We start from the raw sequence: 26474 nt of genomic DNA, 5'->3' as shown, positions 1-26474 counted from the left end.
TTTGGGAACCACTGCTTAGAGTGTGTTTCCACAAGTTCTCAGCATTTATTCGGAGAAAAGTGCACTGTGTGTGAATGTGATGACAGTTATTTCATTTAGTATCATCATTTCTACAACCTCCCACCACCCCCATTTCTTGGTTTTTCTACAGTTGTGCATCTGGTGTGAATCTGCTGTGTAACAGGCAGCAAATTGTTAGTTATTTAATTTATTATTGTTTCTCTCAGAGAAAGATGTATGTGGAATCCTGCTCCACGAGCTAGAGGGAGCCCCAGCTGACAAAGCGTCAAGGCCCCAGCTGACAAAGCGTCAAGGCGAGTTAAGCAACAGAGCGAGTTCGGCAGCAGGGCGAGGAGGCCAGGGCCCCCCACTCTGCCCTTCTGTTCCCTGACCTCAACTAAACCACAGTCTCCAACCTATTGACGTAATAAACCTCAAACAAAACTATGCAGGTAAGAAGCCAGCAGGCGTGTGGGGGCTTTCCAGTATTTTGCACAGCCTGCAGCATGTACGACTATCTGCCTGTTGGACAGCAGTCATGGGTGTGCTCTCGGTGCAATGAGCTCCTGGCTCTCCGGGAACGACTTCATTTCCTTGAGGCCAAGGTGGCAGACCTGGAAAAGCTGAGAGAGGCAGAGAGGTGTGTGGAGGAGGCCTCAAGGGACGTTATAGCTGTGTCCCACTCCAGTGATGATAGCTCTCCTGCTATCATGGAGAACGATGGTCTCGGGGAAGGAGAGCATCCAGCTGAGGAAGAGGGAAACGATCCCTTAGAAGGGACCCATTCCTTGGGGGATGAGCAGCTATCCTCTCGTGCCGAGGATATCTCTCCAGGGGGTGGAGGGATCCTTGTAGTGGGTGATTTGATCATTAGGAACATAGACAGTGGGGTGTGTGATGGGCGTGTAGACCGCAAGGTGTTTTGCCTGCCTGGTGCGAAGGTTGCAGATATCGCCCGTCGTTTAGATAGTTGGTAGACAGTGCTGGGGAGGAGTCAGTGGTCGTGGTGCACGTTGGCACCAACGACATGGGGAAATGCAGCCGTGAGGTCCTGGAAGCAAAATTTAGGTTGCTAGGTAGGATGCTGAAAGCCAGGACCTCCAAGGTGGCTTTCTCTGAAATGCTACCGGTTCCATGCTCAGGACCAGCCAGACAGGACCAGCTTTGCAGTCTCAATGCGTGGATGAGACGATGGTGTCGGGTGGAAGGGTTTAGATTTGTTAGGCACTGGGGAACATTTTGGGACAAGCCGGGCCTGTACAAAAGGGATGGGCTCCACTTGAACCAGAATGGAACCAGACTGCTGGCACTTAAAATTAAAAAGGTAGCAGAGCGGCTTTTAAACTGACTGAGGGGGGAAACCCGACAGGAGCTGAGAAAGGTCCGGTTCGGAATAAACCTCCCCCCTGGGATAAAAACCAAAGAAATGATGAAATTTTAAAAGGGGTAGGCCTAGAAGTAGGCATTGTGAGAGCAGGGGCACAGCATATAAATTCAGAAGAGCAAAATTACCACAGGCCAAACCACAAGTGCCAAAGACACTTGAAGAGAGACACTGCTTACAAGTGCCTGTACGCTAATGGATGGGAGAACTGGAGTGCTTGGTCTTAGAGGAGAGCATTGATATAGTGAGCATAACGGAGACCTGGTGGAATGGAGAAAAACAGTGGGATACGGTTATCCCTGGATATAAACTATATCGGAAGGACAGGGAAGGACGTATTGGTGGTGGAGTCGGTCTATACGTGAAAGAAGGCATTGAATCCAGCAAGCTCGAAACCCCAAAAGAGGCAGACTCCTCCACAGAATCGTTGTGGGTGGTGATACCGTGCCTCAGGAGGGACTTAATACTGGGAACGATCTATCGTCCCCCTGATCAAAATGCTCAGGGAGACCTTGAGATGAGATATGAAATTGAGGAAGCATCCAAACTAGGAAATGTGGTAGTAATGGGTGACTTCAACTACCTGGACATAGACTGGCTGCATATGTGTTCCAGTCATGACAAAGAAGCAAAGTTTCTAGATATTCTAAATGACTATTCCCTAGACCAGTTGGTCATGGAACCGACCAGAGGGACGGCAACCCTGGACTTAATCCTCAGTGGGGACCGGGACCTGGTGCGAGATGTGTTGTTGAACCGATTGGGAGCAGTGACCACAGTGCTATTAAATTAAACATACATGTAAATGGCCAATTGCCAAGAAAATCCAACACGGTCACATTTGATTTCAAAAGAGGAAACTTCACAAAAATGAGGGGATTGGTAAAAAGAAAGCTGAAAAACAAAGTCCAGAAGGTCACATCACTCGAAAATGCTTGGAAGTTGTTTAAAAACACTATATTAGAAGCTCAACTGGAGTGCATACCGCAGATCAGAAAAGGTACTGCCAGGGCCAAGAAGATGCCAGCATGGTTAACGAGCAAAGTCAAGGAAGCTCTTAGAGGCAAAAAGTCTTCCTTCAGAAAATGGAAATCTTGTCCAAATGAAGAAAATAAAAAAGAACACAAACTCTGGCAAAAGATATGCAAGAAGACAATAAGGGATGCTAAAAAAGAATTTGAGGAGCACATTGCTAAGAACATAAAAACCAACAACAAAAAATTCTATAAATACATTCAAAGCAGGAGACCATCTAGGGAGGCGATTGGACCCTTGGATGATAAGGGAGTCAAAGGTGTACTAAAGAACGATAAGGAGATTGCAGAGAAGCTAAATGAATTCTTTGCATCTGTCTTCACAGTGGAAGATATAGGGCAGATCCCTGAACCTGTACTAACATTTGCAGGAAGGGATTCTGAGGAACTGAGACGAATAGTGGTAACGAGAGAGGAAGTTCTAGGCTTAATGGACAATATAAAAACTGACAAATCACCAGGCCCGGATGGCATCCACCCGAGAGTTCTCAAAGAACTCAAAAGGTGAAATTGCTGATCTGCTAACTAAAATATGTAACTTGTCCCTCGGGTCCTCCTCCGTGCCTGAGGACTGGAAAGTGGCAAATGTAATGCCAATATTCAAAAAGGGATCCAGAGGGGATCCCGGAAATTACAGGCCAGTGAGCTTAACTTCTGTCCCTGGAAAACTGACAGAAAGTATTATTAAAGCTAGACTAACTAAGCACATAGAAGAACAAGCCTTGCTGAAGCAGAGCCAGCATGGCTTCTGCAAGGGAAAGTCCTGTCTCAGTAACCTATTAGAATTCTTTGAGAGTGTCAACAAGCATATAGATAGAGGTGATCCAGTGGACATAGTGTACTTAGACTTTCAAAAAGCGTTTGACAAGGTACCTCACCAAAGACTTCTGAGGAAGCTTAGCAGTCATGGAATAAGAGGAGAGGTCCTCTTGTGGATAAGGAATTGGTTAAGAAGCAGAAAGCAGAGAGTAGGAATAAACGGACAGTTCTCCCAATGGAGGGCTGTAGAAAGTGGAGTCCCTCAAGGATCGGTATTGGGACCTGTACTTTTCTTTTCTTTTTTTCAATTAATTTTATTCTAATTTTCAAAACCAAAATAATACAAAAAGAAAACAACACAAATCAATAACTAATACAATACAAAAAAAATACATATATATAAAAATATTGACTTCCGATTTGTCATAGTTCAGCTATAAATCTATAATATATAACAAACCTATCTCTTAATAGATTATAAAATCACCTTCCTCCAGCGGTTATCTTAGTTGGTTTCAAATCTCATTAACATCATATCATTTTAATATTCCACAAAAAGTCAAAGAGAAGTTTCCAATCCTTGAGATATATATCAATCAATTTTTTTTCTAAATAAACATGCCAATTAATCCAGCTCATCAAATCTACTAAATCCAGTAATTTCAAAACACTATAATTCAACTATAAATCTATAATGTATAACAGACCTATCTCTTAATAGATTATAAAATCACCTTCCTCCAGCAGTTATTTTAGTTGGTTTCAAATCTCATTAACATCATATCATTTTAATCTTCCACAAAAAGTCAAAGAGAAGTTTCCAATCCTTGAGATATATGTCAATCAATTTTTTTTTCTAAATAAACATGTCAATTAATCCAACTCATCAAATCTACTGAGTCCAGTAGTTTCAAATCGCTCTTCTGTCATTATCCATATTGGGTCCATCTTCCATCTTTACGCACCCAAAAATCTTGCTGTCATAGTCATATAATAAAAGTCTGATAGGAATTTCCTCCATCACAGATATTTTCTTACCATCAAATCCAAACGTAACACTGAAGTATTGTTTCAAAGCCGCATCTCTGCTCCTCTTTTCCACATGATACACTAGTACATTTCTTGAAGGTTTTTCCATTGACACAAAACAGGGATTAATTCTATTAACTTTCTCCATTTCAAGTTCCATGAAATCCTTCCAGTCCAGGAATTTTTTTGAACCGATAATATCTTTATCTCCAATCTCTTCAATTCCTTCAGAGACAGTGCTGTATTCCAAACTGTAATATTTATCTCCAGGATCCGTCACAACCAGGAAATCCAAATCTTTTTTCATGTCCATATTTAAGCCAATCTCCATAGATTGAACCTTGCCTTTAATTTCTCTTTCATCCTTTTTTTGTTTTCCAGATCTATCTTTATTCTCCTTTCTCATAGAATCCTGAGTTTCTTTCAGCTCCTGTCTCATTTCATGAAATTCAGTTCTCCACGCTTGTCTATTATTTCTCAGTTCTTGTTTTATTGAGTTAATCCCATCCATTATTTTCTGAAGCATGTCTAGAAATAAAGTCCCTTCTTGTACATCCATGATCTTCTTAATTGCCATTCTTAAAACCAAAAGAACAAAACTCCTTCAATTTTCAATGTCCCAAGCAAAGAGCAGTTTATTTCTTTATCCAGTTACAAAGGAGTTAATCTTTCCAACCAACTAACGTCACACGCTAGACAGTCCTTATCTCTTAAATGTCCAGAAGTACAAAAACAGCTTTTAGTTCACAGTGTTCAAATAACTAGTAGCAGAGAGAATGAGCAGATTTGTCAACAACAACAACAAAAAAAGTAGATCAGAAAAAATAGTCCCTTATACATATTACACAAAAGTCTTGTAAATCAAAAAGATTTCTTATCTCTCCCAATCAGAAAGCTCTCATCCGTTGTAATCTTTAAAACACAATTTTCCATGTCAGCTTTTTGCAATAAAAAAAAAAAGATAAGCTATTTATATTTTCTTCCCCCTTAGTTCCGTAAATAAAGAAGGAAAGTCTTACCTCATCTAGGTTATCTTAATTGCTGTTACTTTGACAAATCTCTTTAGCTATATAGATAAGAAAATGATAAATGTAGACAGGAGGTTTGCCTGCTAGTCCGTTAAAAAAAAACGGGTCACTTATCCAGCTGAGCTAGCATAAAATCCTCGCTCTGTCTGAACTGCTGGAAGACAGACAATTCTGATGAATTCCAGGCTCCAACAATCAAAACAAAACTATGTGGCAGATCTCACGCTTCTTCCTTATCCGGAAGAAATCATCCCCAGTCAGAAAAAACCCTTCTGACTGAATTTAAAACTGGATAAGTTTCATCCAAGACGGGAGCCCGTCTCAGAGGCAGCACAGGCGGAGGAATCCTCCTGGGAAGTCCGGGACCTGTACTTTTCAACTTGTTCATTAATGACCTAGAATTAGGAGTGAGCAGTGAAGTGGCCAAGTTTGCTGACAACACTAAATTGTTCAGGGTTGTTAAAACAAAAAGGGATTGTGAAGAGCTCCAAAAAGATCTCTCCAAACTGAGTGAATGGGCGGAAAAATGGCAAATGCAATTCAATATAAACAAGTGTAAAATTATGCATATTGGAGCAAAAAATCTTAATTTCACATATACGCTCATGGGGTCTGAACTGGCGGTGACCCACCAGCAGAGAGACCTCGGGGTTGTAGTGGACAGCACGATGAAAATGTTGACCCAGTGTGCGGCAGCTGTGAAAAAGGCAAATTCCATGCTAGGGATAATTAGGAAAGGTATTGAAAATAAAATAGCCGATATCATCATGCCGTTGTATAAATCTATGGTGCGGCCGCATTTGGAATACTGTGTACATCCCATCAGACTCTTATTATATGACTATGGTTACAACAGCAAGATTATTATGGAATACTGATAATGGAAGATTGGACACTGAAATTACTGGACTTAACAGGACTATTGAAGATGGAAGATGGAACTAATAGGGATAATGGAATAATGGCTATTGAAATTATTGGACCTAACAGATTCTGATGAGATGGATTAATCAAAATGTTTATTTGGACTATGGTTATGACAATAAGATTATTATAATTATTAACGAGATGGATTAATTGACATGTTTATTTGGAGAAAAATTGATAGATATATTTCTTAAAGAATTGAAACCTCTCTTTGACTTTTTGTGGAAAGAATAAAGTAATGTTTATGAGATTTGATGATTAATTAAGATAACTACTGGAGGAAAGTGATTTTATAATATGATTTAAGAGACAGGATTGTTATATATTGTAGACCTATAACTGATTTGATATGTGACAAATGGGAAGTCAACATTTTATTTTTTTTGTTTAATCATTTTTGTTTTGTTTTGTTTTTTGTCTTTGAATGTTTTATGATTTTGTTTTCTATGTTTTATGAAAATTTGAATAAAAATTATTGTAAAAAAAAAAAAGGAATACTGTGTACAGTTCTGGTCGCCTCATCTCAAAAAGGATATTATAGAGTTGGAAAAGGTTCAGAAGAGGGCAACCAGAATGATCAAGGGGATGGAGCGACTCCCTTACGAAGAAAGGTTGCAGCATTTGGGGCTTTTTAGTTTAGAGAAAAGGCGGGTCAGAGGAGACATGATAGAAGTGTATAAAATTATGCATGGCATTGAGAAAGTGGATAGAGAAAAGTTCTTCTCCCTCTCTCATAATACTAGAACTTGTGGACATTCAAAGAAGCTGAATGTTGGAAGATTCAGGACAGACAAAAGGAAGTACTTCTTTACTCAGCGCGTAGTTAAACTATGGAATTTGCTCCCACAAGATGCAGTAATGGCCACCAGCTTGGACGGCTTTAAAAGAAGATTAGACAAATTCATGGAGGACAGGGCTATCAATGGCTACTAGCCGTGATGGCTGTGCTGTGCCACCCTAGTCAGAGGCAGCATGCTTCTGAAAACCAGTTGCCGGAAGCCTCAGGAGGGGAGAGTGTTCTTGCACTCGGGTCCTGCTTGCGGGCTTCCCCCAGGCACCTGGTTGGCCACTGTGAGAACAGGATGCTGGACTAGATGGGCCACTGGCCTGATCCAGCAGGCTCTTCTTATGTTCTTAATTACCTGCCAAATTGTGCAATAAATTGGCCAGTCTTGGGTACTATGCACCTGGACTTAGAGGAGAGGCATATGCTATTCTGCCTCAGGCAACAAAATGTTGCCACACACACACACATTTTGATAGTCCTTCTCATAGAATAGTAGAGTTGGAAGGGGCCTATAAGGCCATCAAGTCCAACCCCCTGCTCAATGCAGGAATCCATATCAAAGCACTCCCGACAGATAGCTGTCCAGCTGCCTCTTGAATGCCCCCAGTGTCAGAGAGCCCATTACCTCTCTAGGTAATTGGTTCCATTGTCGATAGGCTCTAACAGTTAGGAAGTTTTTCCTGATGTTCAGTCGAAATCTGGCTTCCTGCAACTTGAGCCCATTATTCCATGTCCTGCACTCTGGGACAATCGAGAAGAAATCCCGGCCCTCCTCTGTGTGGCCACCTTTCATGTACTTGAAGAATGCTATCATATCTCCCCTCAGTCTTCTCTTCTCCAGGCTAAACATGCCCAGTTCTTTCAGTCTCTCCTCATAGGACCTTGTTTCTAGTCCCCTGATCATCCTTGTTGCCCTCCTCTGAACCTGTTCCAGTTTTTCTGCATCCTTCTTGAGGTGGGGAGACCATAACTGGATGCAGTACTCAAGATGAACCCCACCCAGTGCTGAATAGAGGGGAACTAACACTTCACGTGATTTGGAAACTATACTTCTGTTAATGCAGCCTAAAATAGTATTTACCTTTTTTGCAGCCACATCGCATTGTGGGCTCATATTCAGCTTGTGATCTATGACAATTCCAAGATCCTTCTCACGTGTCGTATTACTCATTTTGATGTCCTATAGGTTTCCTTCAAAATTGTCTTGATGTTCCCCACAAGGAAGGACACCTCTGTTCACTTCTAAGTTTTGTTTTAGGCTAAAATTCAAGTGCCATGTATGGTCATGTGCAAAAAACTACTCTATAAGAAGTGACCTTTTGTGTGTGTGTGTGGCTGTATGCAAATACAAGCCTAAGACAGCCTAATTGAACTCATGAGCAAAACACAGCCAGGCAGTTGCATACAAATGCATATAGGCAGCTGAAATCAACTGACCACCTGGCCTTTTGACAATAAGATGCTTAATCCAGTGAGTACCATGATTCCGTCATGTTTGGAACACAACTTTTGAAAAGCAAACCTTCCCCAGTTAATGGGCCAGCATGATGCAGTCGTTTGGGTCCAGCTGGAGAACTGTTTGCCATTCAACCTACAGTATATAATGGATCCTCCCCAGGTATTCATGAAACTAGAAATACAAGAGGGAGTCTGCATTCTGAAACATTGTCTGATCAATTAAGATTCATCAGACAAAGCCTTTCAAATGCAAAGCAACTGCTTGCATATCTAGTCATTAAAATGTTAATGATGCACATTCATGGAAAACGGATTCTGTTTTAATTCCACTCTCTCAGACTGAAAGTCTGCACCCTGAAACACTGTTTTTACCTACTTCTTCACTCAAAGAAGTCTTTTTCTTGTTTTAACAAAAACGTAGGGAACAATCATGATCTCTCATTTTATTGTGGAACACAATTATTTATTTATACATATATGCATTCCTACATCTTTTTTATTCTTCCACAGAATGAAATGAAAATGAAATAGTCCTTTTCTAAGCTTGTTAATCATAAATAAATCAGAAAGTCATAATGCCACAGTGACATCAGTGAAAATGGACTAAGTTCTGGCTGCAAATATATTAGTTTATATTAAGGGCTACAAGTGTTTCAGCATATGCCAGTGCTGGGAAGCCAGTGTTGCTTTCCCTAATATCATGTGGCCCTCCCAGTGTTGCAGGCTCACTCTTGCTCTCTGGATCTCTGCTCTAGAAATTGCTTCCTCCTCCTCCTCCTCCTCCTCCTCCTCCTCCTCCTTGTGTGTATGTGTATGAGAAAGGGTGCCGTGACCCCTGAAACCAACCCCTCACACTACCCTGCGGAAGATACAGATGAGCAGGAAATTAATAAAAAAAGGCCCTCTGAGACCTCCCAGCATGAGGACAAGCCTTTCTCATCTTCCTCAGACTTGGGGGATCAGCCCCCAGTAACATCCCCATTGCTTCCCAAGTGTAAGGGTCAACACCTGCAAAATCGGATGAGGGCCCTTTAAGTCAACACAACCAGTTCTTCAAAGAGGTGAAGCCAACACTACTACAGGCCTTGCCAGCCTATATAAGGACTCAGATGGCCCCACCTCTTTGCTGAGTCAATATCTTACCAAGTTCAGCTGGCAGGTCCATTAGGAGCTGTCCAGGGTCCTGACCATAGGAGACTTACCATGACCTTTTCCCTGACCACTTACCTTTTCCCTGACCACTTACCTTCTTTTTGCATCCACTTTCTCTGTGAGCCAAAGCCCCAACAGAATAGGATCGAAGCTGAGAAATAAAGAATGAGATGCATGCTTCTGCATGCTGAGCCAGGGAACAAAAAAGCTTTGCAGTGAGCCACAGGGTGGGGGGAGCCTAAGTGAGCGAAGAAGGGGGAAGGCAAATAGAAAGGGCAAAATAGACAAAGCAATGGAAGGGAGGGAGGAAAACCTTCTTCAAGACATTAGCTTGTGATCTGGGTTAAAGGAGGAGGGGAAAACAGAGGTGGAGCCAAATGGCAGGGGAAGCCCAAAAAGAAAGAGAGAGCAAGAAAATGAGCAATGGTGGAATCTTGCAATGGTGCAAACTCCACTCATGTTTGGCTCTGGCACTGCCACTGACAAGTGGCCCCTGAGAGATTGCCTGGGTTATGTTGCTACAACTTAGTGCAAATGGTGCCCTGACACACTACAGGCTTGTGTAGGTCATTTTAACAGATTTTACAGAGACAGAATCCTGTGAGATATGAACAGCTAGGAAGCTGGCAGTCCCTGATCCAGGGCACCTTTAAAAAAGCAATGAACTCAAAAACTTTAAGGTATTACAGAATAATCTCTAACTGAAATGAAGACCAAGTATGTGTTCTGCAATTGCTCACATTCACCATTTGCTGTCCATTCCTGTTTCATGCCTTCTCACTCTCTGTTCTCTCCACCCTGCCAGACTTCAGTGTCATGGCTTTGGGGGTCAAGGACCTTTCTTTTTGGTATATGCTGCAAAGCACTATTTACATTGCTGGTGCTGTATGATCCTCATGCCCAGCTGAAACAAAGCCTAAATATGTGCAACTTCTACTTGCTCACGTTGCCTCACTGTCCCTCACTATCCTTGTCCAATCCCATTCCTCCCCTTTTCTCTTTCTGCAGAGAAAGTTTGTTAGCTCCTAGGGGCAGGGACCTGATTGTTAAGAACATAAGAAAAGCCCTGCTGAGTCAGGCCAAGGGCCCATCTAGTCCAGCATTCAGTTCTCACAGTGGCAAACCAGATGCCTATGGGAAGCCCACAACCAAGACCTGAGCACAATACTCTTCCCTCTCATGATCTCCAGGAACTAGTCTTCAGCTGCCTGCTGCCTCTGACAGCGGAGGCAGAGCAGAGCCATCATGGCTAGTAGTCACCGATACCCTTAGCCTCCATAAATTTGTTTGATTTCCTTGTTTACTTAGGCAACTCCACAAAACGCAGAGTTTTGTTGATGATCCCCCTCCAGAGAGAGAGAGAATGTGTGATTAAAAATGCCTTTGTTTGGAAATATTTCACATAAACCATTAAGATATAGTCATCACACCTGATTTTTGGCCAGTTTTTACGTTTCAGCTTAATCTACCCATAAGGTTGCTGTGAGAATAAAATGGCAGAAGTGCACTATATAAACGCAAAACAGATGCCTGCCTGCCTGCCTGCCTGCCTTGGGAAAACAAAGGTGACAGCGTGTGCGGTAAGGGAACAGAAACTTTTAACAAACCTGAGGGCTGGCCTAAGACATCTTGCTGCCTGAAATGGAGCAACAAATGACACCTCTTCCTCCCCAAATCAAGGTGCATTGCACCCAAGAGGAATCAAGTAAATTTTGCCACCTGAGGCAGAAAGTCCCACAAGTGCCTCTTCCCTTCTCTGACAAGAAGGAGAAGAGCGTTTTCATGACATCCAAAACCAGTTGCCTGAGGCAGTCACCTCACTGCCTAATGGTAGGCCCAGCCCTGCAACAAACATCTTCATATAACACCATAGGCATGCAGAGGACTTTCTGAAGTATCTCAGTGGCAAGTGGGTATTGCTGCCTCAGCATCACTGCTGATCTAGAAATATCCTCAGTGTTATTTTTATCCCCACCACAAAGGTCTGAAAGTTGCTCTGTGAACAGAAGCCTCCATGGTACACCGGCTCCCCAAGCAATGCTTCTTCAGAAACACCACTACGTTGTAGATTCTAGTTCTGGCTAAAATCCAAGGCAAGTCAGAGAGACCTTTCGTAGCACACCGGTTTGGCTCCCAAACATTTAAACATTTTTTTTCCATCAAGAGGAAATAACGGGCAAAACAAACCTGAGTTTGTTGTTGCAACGTCAACGTGTAATTAAGGAAGAAAAGGGGGACTGATGTGTGGTGTTTCTATGCTAGCGGCTCATTGTTTAGCCTGGTCATTTTGCAGCTTAATCTATGCTCATTAGTCTGCTCCACATTGTAACAAGTCTGGTTTTGATTAGGCTTGCAATGAGCTGTCAGAAATGCAGACTATGCCAAATGAGCTCTTGTGGGTTAACTTGGTAGAGCCCATAAACTGTCTGCTGCTTGCTTCAATTAAGATCAGAAGGAAACATGACTCTCCAAGCTGCCAATGTTTATGTACTTGATATATTTGAGACCAATCATGCTGAAGGGGGGGGAGATTTGGGGTCACATTCTTGTTTCTTTACACAAGCCCTGTGCAACATGGATGTGTCCAGAGATCCAATGGGATCTGCCCATGATCACAGCCTCAAGTTAGGACTAAGAGGCAGGAATTTTGAAGCAACAGGGCGATCTCTATTGCATTTCCAGATTAATTACATCCCGCTATGGGTACAAACCCCTGAGATATCTTCAGGTTCACCTAAAGTAAGTAAATATGATGAAAACATCTACACACAAGTAATTTGCTCACTCAACTATCTTTGCTTTTCTTTAGTAGTAGTAGTAGTAGTATAAGAAGAGGGCACCTAAATAGCCAACCATACTCTTTGCACTTCCATAGTAAGACAGATCTGGAGGACCTTAATGTACTGGCAGATCCTCTTTCTGGTGTTGCCCAAGAAAGAATCCCGATAAGCTACCACCAGCTGAAACTCTTGACACATTCTAGGCTCCATAGCTCCCTGGGGTGGGGACAGTGACTAAGTCTGGACCCCTCCTTGAAGACCAGATCTAGGAAGAAAAATTAGACCAAAACAAGGAAGAAAAAATAAAATTAAAGGAGCTTTAATTTTACTTTCCCAAAGGACAGAAGATACCACATTCTACAGAACTTTGTGAACTATCTTTGAAACACAAGCCTTATGTACCATAAAAACTGTGCAGTCCAGCACATGAGAAAGCTTTTAGTTGGAAAATCCAGAGGACTATCCATTTAAAACCAATGAAGCTAGTTGCCATATAAAGGAATTTATTGGGAAAAGAAGAAGGCAACAAATCACACATAGAGACTTTCAAATTAAATTTAAAAAGTCAAACTAGTTTAGCTAGTTACATTTACCTGCTTGAGCAGAGTCTTGCGTTTCAGAATATGTGCACAGCTTTTTGCAGAAAAATGGTTTGGAGAGAGCATAAGTCCATACAAAGCATTATCACCTGATTTGGACAGTTCTAAGAAAATAGAAGGAATGATGCCCCACATTTATGGGAATCAGAGACCAATAAAAGCTGACCTCCTTCTTTAGAGGTAGTGTGAATCAATGGTGAAAGCAGATCTGTGTCTAATTCAAATAATCTAAGTAGCCAAGCAGAAATTTACTTAGCGGCTGGTTCCACCTTCTTAATAGTTCCAAACTTCCATTATAAAAGAAATAACCAGTTCACACCAAATGGGCTACTGTAAAAAAAAAAAGGGGGGGGTTTACAATAAAAAAGTGGATTGGAAATAAAAACCCAGGATATTGGTCTACTTAGGGGTTCTCCACAGGGGTTCATAGTCCCAGACACTCTACATAACACTGTTGGTCTACATTAGAATATAGAAGTTTGTCACACATAGGTAACATGGGAACAAACATTGCAGGAGTTCTTTGTTTGCATGTTACCACAAAACACAAAAAGTGAAAACACTGATCACAGCATTTCTGTCTTTCATATAAAAGGACTTATCTGAATTTAGACCATATACCTTCTTTATTCATTTTATGCACGTTTCCCAGTCTAGCTAAGGAATCAATGTGCAGATGCAATGTGCAGATAAAAAGCCTATTCCTTTTACCAAACTCCCTTGCTGGGGTGATTAACTTCTGCTCATCTGTATCTATTGCTGAACCTGTTTCAAAAGTCACTCTTAGCACAGTACTCAGACTCCAAGTCCATGTTATTGTCCAGTGCATTTCCATATTTAAACACACACACACACACACCTAATTCTTAGAGTCTTTTTCATGTCCATCATTTGTAGAATCTTTGATTTAAAAATTAAAATAAATCATAATAATTGCAGTTGTTTCATGGTCTCAAATAGCTAGTTTAGTCATCTTCCAATTCAGCAGTGGAAGTGACAGATAATAAATGGCTTAATATTTTTTTAAAAATATATACACACCAAACACATACATACACTTTTTATGACATGAAAAATCAGAATAATCATGGCTGAACTCACATTTCTTAATTGTGGAGCAAAATCAATGAATACAAAGAATTAGCTGTTGCTTATGTTCGGCTGGCATTTTATTAATTATCCTCAAAGGCTGAAGTGTTTTCAGTGTGAATTTTAATTAGAGGGGACAGTTGCCAGCAGCTGTTCCTTTAAGGCAACTTTTGCCATTCATTGAACTCTTCATTGATTTGATCGAATTACAGGGTTTGGGTTGCTGTTCTCTTTAAAGAAGAGGATGAGAATTATTCATTCTGGTTCTGAAAAGCCTATTTGGCAGCATCTGAGAGAGGACGCTTGCCTGCGATAATGTCCTGTCCTCCGTTCATTCCTACATCTCCAGTGGGTTTAAATGAACTGTTAAATGCACTGTGTGTTCTAGTTATGCTAAGATGGCATGTTAAGAATTAAGAATAAAGGTCTGATGCTCATCATTGTTTGATTAGATGCAAGAACAACTATCCGACTATCAACTGATTCATCAGATATATTTTGAGGAAGCTTCCTATCTGTTATATCCTGCATCTCTTCCACTCCATATGCCATTAATTAGGGGTGCATCTGTGCCCCATTTTTCTTCATATTACTTCTACTGCCAACGATAATGATGGGCACAATCCAGCCATAGTGAAGCACCCTTAAGGCTGCAACTCTATGCATACTTCCAACAGGGTGGGGGTGAGGCCAGGCGGTATTACCTCTGTGAATACATCTTTCATACATTTCAACAGGAGAGCTGAGCAGTTTGGCTAGTATCCAAAGATCCTGCTGAATGAGTGGAAGGCACTTCTGCTCATGCAGGGGGTGGGGTGGAGAGAGGCACTGATCTCCTTGCTATCTGCAATGGTTTCTTCAGATCAACTTTCCGGGTGATACGTAGGGGAAAATACGCAACCCCCTGTGTGAGTGAGGAGACACCCCTTCCATTTGTTGTTGGGAGACTCTTTGGATCCAACCCATTCTCTCCTACTGAAATCAAAGAGACATTCAGAAGCTTAATGTTAGGTCAATGGTGGCCAGTAATAACCATGACATCCACATGTGAGAGATCTGGTATAAGGTACATGAGCTACGAGCTGAGCTATCGCTATGAAGTTCCCAGTTTGAGTCTCACATCTGCCATGGCCACACTAGGTGGCAGGTCCAGCTTCAGGTTTTGTGGGCAGACCATCCTCAGTGGGGCCCCAACTGCCCTCCCCAAGCCTGCCTGCCAGTTGGACCCCTCCGGCACTGATGCGAACCTCACCCTTCCACTCATGCTCACATGCAGGCTTACTCAGTGGTGGTGCTGTAATGGGCCAACATTTTGATGATCAGATGTGGTGGCTGCCAGACACTGATAGGAGCCAAGTAGCTGTTTACCCCCTGGGCCATTATAGCATGACAAGCTCACCCACCTATTCACTTGTGACCACGAGGGAAGGATAGAAGCTACAGCGGTGCTGCTGGGGGGGGGCAAGGAAAGCAAAGCAGCAGAGGGTGCTGGAGGGGCCAAGCATGAGTCTGCCTTGCAAATGCTTCAGAATCCCAGGTGCTGGCTCTGGGCATGGCCTTAGGCAAACTCCCCCTCTCCGTCTCTCCCTTAGACTCAGTTCCCCCATCTGCAGTACAAGGAATAGTAAGATGGACTTATCTTGCAGGGTTGCTTTAAGTGAAGCCCTTTGAACACTTGTGCTGTGCAAAATACTAAATGCTATTAAGTATTATGTGAGGAGGACTCCCCAGATCAAACCTTCATTTGTACCATATAGAATCCATAGATAAAGGGAAACAACAGACAGAAGCAGGAAATAAGTCCTCATCTAAAGTTCTATTTAGTTTCTGATAATCTTCTGCAGTCATTGAATCCTACTATGGTATTGTCACAGTTCTGTACCAATTGTTGCCATATACACTGTATCTTAAACATACTCCTTGCATCATAAAAAGCAGATGAGTTCTAGAGCTGGGAGGGCTAAAATATCTGCTCCACAATGCTCATTTCAGCTAGTACTGTGTGATTCACATGTACACAAATTCATGTAATCAGGCTAATTGCTCTGTTTCCACTTGCCGTTAGGGCACTGGACTGCAGAGTCAAATGGTTCGCAGTGTATACCCCTGAAGCTGTTACCGCAGACCCAGGGCTGGCTTCAGGCATGCCGGGCCCCTTGGGCACCAGCCTGCCCCAGGCTCCTCCACTCTTCTTCTGCGATCCGCGGGAGGAGCGTGGATTGCAGGATGGGAGCTTCCGAGCCACCTGCCATCCCCCCGCTATCCCCCCGCTTCACCTACCTTTCTCTGCTGCCTTTTGCGGCTGCGCGCACTGCCCGCACAGGGTTGCAATCAACCAAGATGGCGGCCGAGGTTTCCGTAAGGGGCTGAAGCCTCTGCTGCCATCTTGGTTGATGGCATGCATGTGTGGGCATTGCTGCCATCAACCAAGATGGTGGCAGAGGCTTCAGCCCCTTACGGAAACCTCAGCCACCATCTTGATTGATGGCAACCCTGCACGCACTGCAAAAAAACAGCAGAGAGAAAGGTAGGTGAAGCGGGTGGATGGCGGGTGGCTTGGAAGCTCTTCCTGTCCTGGGATCCGCGGTTCCTGCCGTGGATCGTGGAAGGGGAGCAGAGGGGCCCCTGTAGCTCCAGGGGCCCTCGGGCCAGTGCCCCACCTGGCCGCCCTTTAGAACCAGCCCTTCATAGACCAGCCATCTCATGGAAATTCCAGCTTCTCTGTGCTGTAATTCTGTATTTTACTGAGCACACCTCAGCTGTTTATCATAGGGTTCCAGATGATCTGGAGTTTATTAAGCTTTAATCCTGATTTGCTTGCACAAACTTTATGTGGAAGTTAGGCTGTGTCTGGTCTCTTCAATGAACATTTTATTCTGATTTTTTTTCACGGACGTTATACAACAAGCATTCATCCTGGTTTGCTTGTGCAATGTTTGTATGCATATGAGCACACTAGTTGCCAACAGAAAAGCATTGCCATTGGCCACATCTAGAGGGGTAAAGGGTTGATCTACCCATCTTTGAAGCAAATTAACAAAAAATGTACTCCAGCTGATCTCACTAGGCTTTGAAATAAAATGCAATTTAAAAAAATGCACTCAAGCTGCTTCCACCAGGCTTTACAAAAAAGGGGTAGGGGTTGACTAGTGTCATGTGCCCCCATTTTCAAAAAAGAGAGATGGAGACGCACTGGAACCACCAGAATAGTGAGTGTGCCTCTACCCTATGTCTTCCTGCTAATCATTCATTCATCCCACACTTTTCAGTGCATTTCCCTGTCACTTTCCTAAATTCGTTCTTTTTAAAAGTGAATTTGTTGTATTGTTGTATTAGGGCAACAGAGTGCTTTAATCCACTTTAATTGAAGAAACGTACATTTCTGGTGGGCTCTTGAATCCCTTCCACAAAATGCAAACAGTCTGAAGGTGACCAGAGACTGACATCTTCAGGGAACTTCTCGGCCAAATGTTGCTTGCTTTGGACATTGAAAGATTGCAGTTAAGAGAGGTGGCAGATGTCGGAAGAGACTCTGCTTCCCCAGATTCTGTCACCAGCTGTTTGTGACTAAGACACCTGGACCTTCTTTCCTCGAGCAGAACGTGTCTGTCTGGCTCACTGATTCTCAAGTCCACCACAGCTCAGTCCATGACTTCCAAGCAAGACCACATTCCTGTTATCAGCATAATTCAACTTGGTTCTCATCCTTTCCCTCCCTCAGCCCCATTGGTCTGCTCTCATAAAGATCCCCTGCCCTTCAGCAGGAAGCACATTTGAGCAGGGGGAGGGCTGGCTGGCAGAGCAGGTCCCAAGATAAGCGGCCACTATTGGCTGAAGAAACTCCATCTTCTGGCCAATCAGCTCAGAGTGTCTTAATCCAGATGGAAAAAACCAGTGAACATTTAATCTTCAGAGCAGGGCAGTGGGACAGGTGGAATTGGAAGGGAGAATTGCTACTGAATATGGTACAAGAGGATTGAATTTTATTGCATACCTATCCACCATAGACATATGACGCAGAACAGATGTGAGTATGATAGATTTGGCACCCCGGCACCAATATTAATCATGCACTATATTGTGATGTATGTCAGTAACTGACGATAACTGTGCTGCTCTGTAACATGGAAAGACACAAACATTTTCCATCACTTTGCATTTTCCACACTTTTCTCCTTTTTTAGCTATTGACAAAGTGATTTGCTTTTTTAAAATAAAAATAAAAAGCATTGGGCTTGAAGGTTCTACAACTGCACCAGAAGGTTCTCACCACTTCCCCTAATGTTGCTTTTCTATTTAAAAACACTGTGAAGCCATGCCCATTGGAGGCCAAACCTGTGCTAATTCTCCTTTATTTCATTGAGGTTAAAGCAGCATCCATGTGTGATACTCGGCTGCGGCCACTTAAATTTGCAACATTTATGACTTTTATCTAAAAGCGTTTTACTAGCAGCCTCTGACATTTTTGGAGTTGAAAATGGATGCATTTGTTAGAAAGTTCGTTTTATTGATGAGTTGAACAAGAGTGCCATCTAGTGGGAAATGCTATTCCTACACATTGCCAGCAGTTTCTTAAGGGCATTTGCACACACATACAAAAACAGACGTTCTTTTCAGGTTACATTCTTTATAAATACACACACAAACTATACACACAGTCATGAGCCACCCACCTCAGTTGTAGCTCATGTGTGGGAGAAGATCAGCATATGGCTTGACAGAAATGTAATTCCTCTCTTCTCACCTATAATCCTCACAACAACCCTGTGAGGTAGGTTAGGCTGAGGTGGTGACAGGTCCAAGGTCCTAAGTGACCTTCATGGCTGAGCAGGATTTGAACCTGAATCTCCCCAGTGCTAGCCTGACACTCAAACCTCTATGCTGTACTGGTTCTCCTTAAGCCACAATATTGTCTGTTACTTTCAATGGGAGGATTGTGCATGCTTCCTATATTTTTATTTATTTATTTAAAAGATTTCTATATTGTCCTTTACTAGGGCTTCCAGGGTGGCTTACAAAAACAAAATACAAATAAAATATTTTGTTTTGTTTAAAATTAATACTTGTACATTAAAAAGCAGGGGGGGCATATCTTTGCCTGGCACCAAAAAGTTAACAATGTTGGCACAGCCAGGCCTCTCCAGGGAGTGCACCACCACTCTCTCTGGTCACCACCTTCCACACCTCAGCAGCAAAACCTGGAGATTTTCCAAAGATGGCCTCAATGCACAGGCCAGTTGGTGCAGAAGCTGACATTCCTTTGGGTACCTGGGCCCTAGGTCTTTAAAGGTAAGCGCCAGCACTTTGAATTGTGCTTGGAAATGGGCTGGAAGCCTGTTAAGTTCTTTCGTGAGGAAAGGTTACATGTGGGGCATTTTAGCTTAGAGAAAAGGTGAGTAAGAGGGGACATGATAGAAGCGTACAAAACTATGCATGGTGTGGAGTTTAATGGAAGGGCAACCCCCCACCTCCGACACCAACCCTGTAGGGTAGCCTAGTAGCCCCAGGGGCCTCTCCGTTTCTGTCTTCTGCCATCGCCCACTTAAGTGTCACCTGGGGCATGGATTCCCACTGCCTTCAGGTGGTCTCCTTAGGAGTAGAGAAACAGGTTGCTGAATTCCAAGTCTCTGGCTTGGCAGCTTCAACCTGTGTCCCCTCATACTCTCCTGGACACTTTAACACCCAGTAACGTGGCCCAAGCAGACTAAGCCACACGGAAGGAGAAGCAGTCCTTGAGTATGCTCAGCAGAGCCCAGAAATCCAATCCAACACTTTATTCAAAGAGTATACGCAAAAAGGAAAAGGGGAGAGAAACAGCAAGTATGCAGATCAAAACTGAAATAAAACACTATGCCACAATATTGATCTAACTGTTCCTACACTAATCCAAACTAGCACTGCAAAGCTTACTCTCAATGGTCACCTCTGGCATTGTCAGCTTCATGCATCCATTGCAGGTTGGTATATCAAAAGGGGCAAAGGAAGATTTGGCAACTGGCATCTTTAAAGACCTTTGGCCCAGGTGGGTTCTGATAGACAGGTAGCATTTTCCAGCCAATCACAAGGCAGTCACCTAGCCAGGAAAATGTCCAGAGGCTAGAGAATGAAGCAAGCTTTCAATGACACAAGGGGGGCTGTCAAAGTGTGATACAGGTCTTTCCTCTGGGTGGGTATTGGGAATGTGGCAGGAAGGACATGACTTCTCTGCGTATGCATGATGGCTGGATGGGTAATCTTAAAATGAGAGACTAGGGAGAGCATAACTGAGCCACTTGGAGAAAGTGGATACAGACAAGTCTCTTTCTCATAATACCAGAACTCTGGGGCATCCAATGACGCTGAATGTTAGAAGATTCAGGACAGACAAAAGAAAGCATTTCTTCATACAGCACATGGTTAAACTATGGAATTTGCTTCCACAAGAGGTAGTGATGCCCACTGACTGACTTGGATCACTTTAAAAGAGGATTAGACAAATTTATGGAGGATAACACTATCAATGGCTACTAGCCACCATGGCTATGCTCTACCTCCGCTTTTGGAGGCAGTATGCCTTTGAAGACCAGTTGCTGGGAATCACAAGTGCGAAGAGTGCTGCTTATGGGGCCATGGGCATCAATGGTGGCTGGCCACTGTGAACACAAAGTGCTGGACTAGACGGGCAATTGGCCTAATCCAGCAAGGCTCTTCTTATGTTCAACATTCATTTGTTCATTCATTTGATTTATATTCGCCCTTCTTCTCAGTAGGAGCCCAGGGAGGCAAATATTGTCAAGACAGGTATATAGCATACACTTGACCCCATCACCTTAGCTTTCAATTTAAATATCACAACATAACTCCAAAGTTACTACTATAAGCCATCCCAGATCAGAACAGATTTTCTTATATTTCTTATTTGCAAAACTTATAGTTTCAGGAGCCATCAGTAAACAATTTCTGACAGGGAACTGCGATGTGGGTGTTTTTGTGCTACAGTAAAACAAAATGATCCATTCCCAACAGTCATGTATATGTGGACACATCCATAACTATTCATAATTTGTTGCAATGTTGGCCCAGTACTTAGCTGGAAATGTTTATTCTAGTATCGTTTCATTATAAAACATTGTATTAGGCCCCTTATCTGTAAGCTACAGCTCATGAAACAGTACTATGCAAACATACAGTATTATCACTGCATTCAAATGGTGCATGGTAAGATATCTGCAAACAAAATATTGGTTTTCCAGTGTACTTTAATAAATATATATATAAAAAAACAAATTAAGAAAACAATTCTGTAGTTAAAACAGCAATCCAAAATATAAGACATTTATAAAAACACACAAAAAAGGCAAACAAATAAGATTATTTCTGATTACAGCAATGCACTCTGAAAGATCTTTAAAATGCTTCCCAAATGTGGTTGCTATGATGGAATGCTCAGATTGTGTCAGATGGTCCAAAGTAATTGACATCATTACATTGTATTCCCTGCAAAAAGTTTTTCATTGTCATACCATTGTTATTATTGTGATGATATTTCCGTACATATTCATAGGCTTGTTTTTCCTCACAGTTGGGACATTCCCAGCCTGAGACTTGGTGATCTGCCATAGTCACCCAGTCATCTTCATGGCTAAGCAATGATTTAAGCTCTAGTCCATGAGCATCACAGTCCCCTCTTGCTGTTGGCAGGGTTTTTCAAAATACAAACATGATCCCTGGGTTGACACCTGGCAATCTGAAGGATCCCAGCATCAATTTCAAATCTGGATCTCTGGCAGGCTAATTCATACATTACCACAGAGATCTGGGAGCCAGTTCCATATGGCTTCTTTCCACGCCACTTTGGTAACATCAATATAAGGGACTGTGTGCAGGGAGAATATTCACATGCAAATATTGTCTGACAAAGTATGTGTGGAAATGAATCACATTCACCACATGTAGCCTGCCAGAAAGCACACTGTGATGCAGAGGGGAGCCTTAATATTTTTAATACTCTTATTGTGGGAACGGGCCCAATCATAGAGCATCTTCACATTAGCACAGCACATTCCTTGCATGCATTAGTATGAAGATTCTCTACACAATCCATGTGATCACCTATGAGGTCGCCATCACATGGAAGTAACCAAGGACATAAAATTTGAATGGGCCCTCATTTAATCTCGGAGAAGTGAAAAGTTGCTTCAGATACACACACAAAAGTCAGCTTTGAAAATGCTAATGCATGGGTCTATATATCTCTTACATTTTTATATACCTTCCACAACATAACACACGCAAAAAACAGGAGTACATCTACAACACTCACACTCTTAATAGGATTGAACAAAGCATGAATCTGCTCTGAATGTGGTCCAGTAAAACAGCATTATCACTGATCACAAATAACACTGTATTAGAAAATCATAGTATAAGCAATGCTTATCATATTCATTTGCACCTCATAACTATTTTCATAAACATTGTGAACTTGTGTCAGGTACACTACCTTTTTGCCTGAATATTGACTGGATGTTAGACGAGAAGTCTAAGTATAATGTCTGGAATACCTTCCTTAATGTACATGTTATTGAAATGTTTGTTAGATCTCTTTTTACCTAATGACCTTGATAGTGAAAGATAGTATATTCTCTTTTTACAGAGCTCAGATATACACACAATTAAAATTCATATTGCTATACACTGGCTTTGGTATGTAGATGAGATCCACTACTCACAATAGCTAGGTTCAGACAGAATGGGGAAAAATGGTTTCTTGCTACATGCACACGTTTTGACAAGCCTTGGGCTTACACGCTCCCCTCCGTTCTCCTTTTGTATGCTAGAGGAGGAGATTGGAAGTTTGCACTTCCAGTTTTAAGCAAACCACAGTTCCCTGGGACATCCAAACTCAGAAAATGTGGTTTGTGATTAGTGAGAAGAGGTAACTATGAAATCATGGGTTCAGTTCCTAGGTTGTTCTCACACTATACTTTAACCAAACCACAGTTCTACAAATTTGGATGTGATGGGGAACACTGGTTAGTTTACAACTGATAGCGCTCCTGATTAGCTCCTTGTAACAGCATAATGGTTTGAACCAAACCATTATGCTTTTTTAGGTGTACATACACCTAAGATCTTTGTAAGTGTAAACAAAAATGTTACTTATAAATAAGCAAAGGATTGTTTGGAAACATGTATATCATACAACTACACAATCACAGCTCTCTAGTAAGTGTCTCTTATGCAATGGAGTCTGGCCTGCTCATGATTGAGGCTTGGAAATATAAACCAGTGGCTGAGTAGCAATTTTAGTAGTCCAGCACTTTCAAATATTTTATTATGAATTCAAGCCGATCCACATGACACATGCATAAATCTAACTCAATTATTTCTTTTAAGCAGGCAATAGGGAATGCATTTCCAACAACATATCTAACATTGTTATAAATGTGAGCTCACCAAGTTGTAAAATTTGCAATCTTAAACAAAATGTCCATTTAAACTGAGAAGGTAAAAGTGTCTACATTCCTTAAAGGAAGCCAGAGAACTAATTAATATGATTTGATTTTTCTTCGGAAGGGCTAAATAGTTTTATCATAAAAGCAATAGAAAACTCAATCTATTTTGTACTAGTAATACAAAATTTTGCAATTTTGCTGAAGTACCATGTTCAAGATCGGTAATAAGAGACTGGTCTCATCAAACTAATTTTCTGACCCATGTGGATCTAACATCATATGTAAAAGGGCAAGGCCCCAGTCATTTGTGTTGCTTATATTTAAGGCTAGCCCTACAGGTGGGGTACAGAAGAGAAAAACCATCAGCTTTCTTGGAAGGAAAATACTGATATCAGCACCAAATGGTATAACCAGGCAATAGATCAGCAGGAATATATGTTTCTGAAATCGACATGCTAATTTTTATATCAAAACCAAATACTGTAATTGGATTCTCTAGAAGTATGCTTTCATGATAATGTTTTCATGTTTTGATGCAGAACCAATTACTTTCATTAGGCATGATCCAGCCAATCTTAAGCATTTTTACATCCCATTGATTTCAGTGGGACTTTAATGAGCTTAACTTCACATGGATTGTTCCCTAAATAAGCACCAAGTACTGTATTTCAAGTGATAGTCTCAATGTATTGTACTGCTGAATACCTAACTGTCTTGTTAAGTGTATCATCATCAATATGGGTTATCCTGGCACCATTCTTGTGACAGTAATGATTTTCCTAAAGGAGGTGCTGGAAGAGTTGTGTAAACAAGTTCTTTAAAAATAAAGTTAATATGATCTTAACATGCCTATGCAATTTTTAATCAAATTTGTTGTATTCATTCCCTTAAAAAAATCTATTAAGTTATAAAAACAAACATAAAAACAAATCTAAAGTTACAAACGCATCAATCCCAATTCACTCTCCTTTTGGAGTGATTCAAAACTGCTGTTCACATTATTTTAAGTGAGGTTTGAGGTACTCTTGGAACAGGAGGAGGCACCACAGAAGCAGATTGATCCAGGTGTACAGAATCAAAAAATCATATCCAGTTAACCTAAATTCCTAATGGAGAAAAATACATATTTCAGTATATAATTATTTTTGTAAACTTCTACACTGAAGGGTTTCAAGCTAGGACTGTATTCACAATCCAGATTTTATTTGTGTAAATTAATCCAGTAGCAAAGCAATCCTAATCCTCTTCAAAGGCCGGCTGAGACAAGTTAGCATGTGGAGAAAAGGGCCCTCCACTGGTGGAGAGGAGATCTACTGGCATGGAAGCATGTACACCCCAGTGGCCCCAATACACCAACAATAAACCCTGCAGTCCTAGGTCTATCACCAGTGGTGCTCCAGCCAGCAGTAGTGGCCAAATAGATTGTGCTGGGGTAACCTTGCATCCAAAGCCCCCTTGTTCTCCAAAACACCCATGGATTGGACCCAAACATACATATCCCCCCCCCAAAAAAAACCTTGTGTCAATGAGAGAGAAAATAGTAAAGAAAAACTGTCAGGAGAAAAAGGAAAAGTCATCACATCCTAAGTCCTGTCCTGGCTGAAGTGAACCAGACTTCTGGATTTGGTGTTGGCTCCCCTGTAGATCTCTATGCACATGCTCACACACACTTAGGATATATCCGCAGTCAAGCTGTAATGGCAATGGAATTGGCTTTTATCCAGCAAGCTGATCCCATTACAGAAAAGTGCATAGAATCAAGTATTCTTAATTTTATTAATTTAAGTGGGCTTAAGTGTGCTTAGCTATGGGCGGTTAGGGATAATTTGTTCTTAATCTTCAGAAAAACAGCTCTAAAAGATACCACCAAGAACTTGCCCTGAAGTGGTATAATTCCCACAAAAATGGTGTCATGATTTGTGATAATTGGGATGAAATGAGTATCACAGAAGTCTATAACCAAGATCAGAAATCTTTTTAACATCATAAGAATGAAAACCCCATAAAAATAAGTAAATTAAGAACAACATTCTTGTGCTTTTCTTTTAAAGAACACCCTGCAGATTGTTATATTATCTGTTTACTTGGTTATTCAAGCATTTCAAAGCCATGATCGTCTAAGTTCTGAATATGCCCACTTACTTGGGCTTCCACTCCTTAACGGGGAAGGGCTGCGGCTTCGGGATGGCTAAAAGACAAATAACAAAGGGGAAAAAATTAATGGTTTGATTCCTCCCATTTTGTTCTAGAAAGGGATTATGTTCCAGAATCTAAATACAGCTTATGCCATCACAACAGTATAAGGGAGAAAACTCAGGCCCTTTTCTTATATTATGCTGCCAGCATGGGAACTATTGCAGTGTGGCTCCTTCTTACACTGCCAGAGTAATATGGGACATCCCCCACCCTGACCACGTGGGAAGAGGAAAACAAGCCAAACTGCCATTCTTTCCCAGATCAACATTACCCCAGTTTTCAGGAGGAGTGATGCTGACATGAGGAGATGCAGCATGGGCAAATGGGCTGGGATTTCTCCCTCTACCCCGGGGTCATGAGAAAGAGTTGTGCTACAGCAGCTCCCATGCTGCTGACATCGCATTACGAAGGGGACCTAACTTGGGCAAGACTCTAAGGGCACATCAACACCATACATTTAAAACATGGGGCTTCCCACAAAGTATCCTGGGAACTGTAGTTTACAGAGCTACAATTCCTAGAACCCTTAACAAACAACAGTTCCCAGGATACTTTGGGGGATGCCATGTGCTTTAAATGTGTGGTGCAGATGTGACCAAAGACGGCCTTCACTTACTCAAAACCTTCTGCAGTTCTTGTTCACTGTATGATACACATGACAAAATACAGTATATTCCCCTTGGTGCAAGCTTACTGGCCCCAAACTAAGGGTAGTGCTCCCGCATGTGAAACAGGATTCAGAGATGAGTCTCATGGGGGGGGGGGGAAGCTGAGCAGTTAGTGAACCACATGATAGTTTGCCTCTCCCTGCCTCC

At 41.9% G+C, this 26474-nt stretch overlaps 1 protein-coding gene across 5 annotated transcripts in view; it reads right to left on the bottom strand.

The window, feature by feature from the left end:
• Nucleotides 1–21016: 21016 nt before the first annotated feature.
• SPATA18 (spermatogenesis associated 18) overlaps nt 21017–26474 on the bottom strand; it is a 34509-nt gene continuing 29051 nt past the window's right edge. Inside the window, exons 11-12 of one of the 5 annotated variants that reach the window (XM_061584580.1) lie at nt 25606–25651; nt 21017–25155 (exon numbers count right to left, since the gene is read on the bottom strand). In XM_061584580.1, coding sequence (XP_061440564.1) covers nt 25151–25155; nt 25606–25651 — 51 coding nt within the window. In that variant the 3' untranslated portion in view covers nt 21017–25150. The other 4 variants (XM_061584578.1, XM_061584579.1, XM_061584577.1 and 1 more) reach the window with 4 other exon arrangements.

This window comes from Rhineura floridana, chromosome 9 (genome assembly GCF_030035675.1).
Source record: "Rhineura floridana isolate rRhiFlo1 chromosome 9, rRhiFlo1.hap2, whole genome shotgun sequence".
NCBI lineage: Eukaryota > Metazoa > Chordata > Lepidosauria > Squamata > Rhineuridae > Rhineura > Rhineura floridana.
The sequence above is the reverse complement of the archived record's forward strand: the minus strand, read 5'-3'. Positions and strand labels throughout refer to the sequence as shown.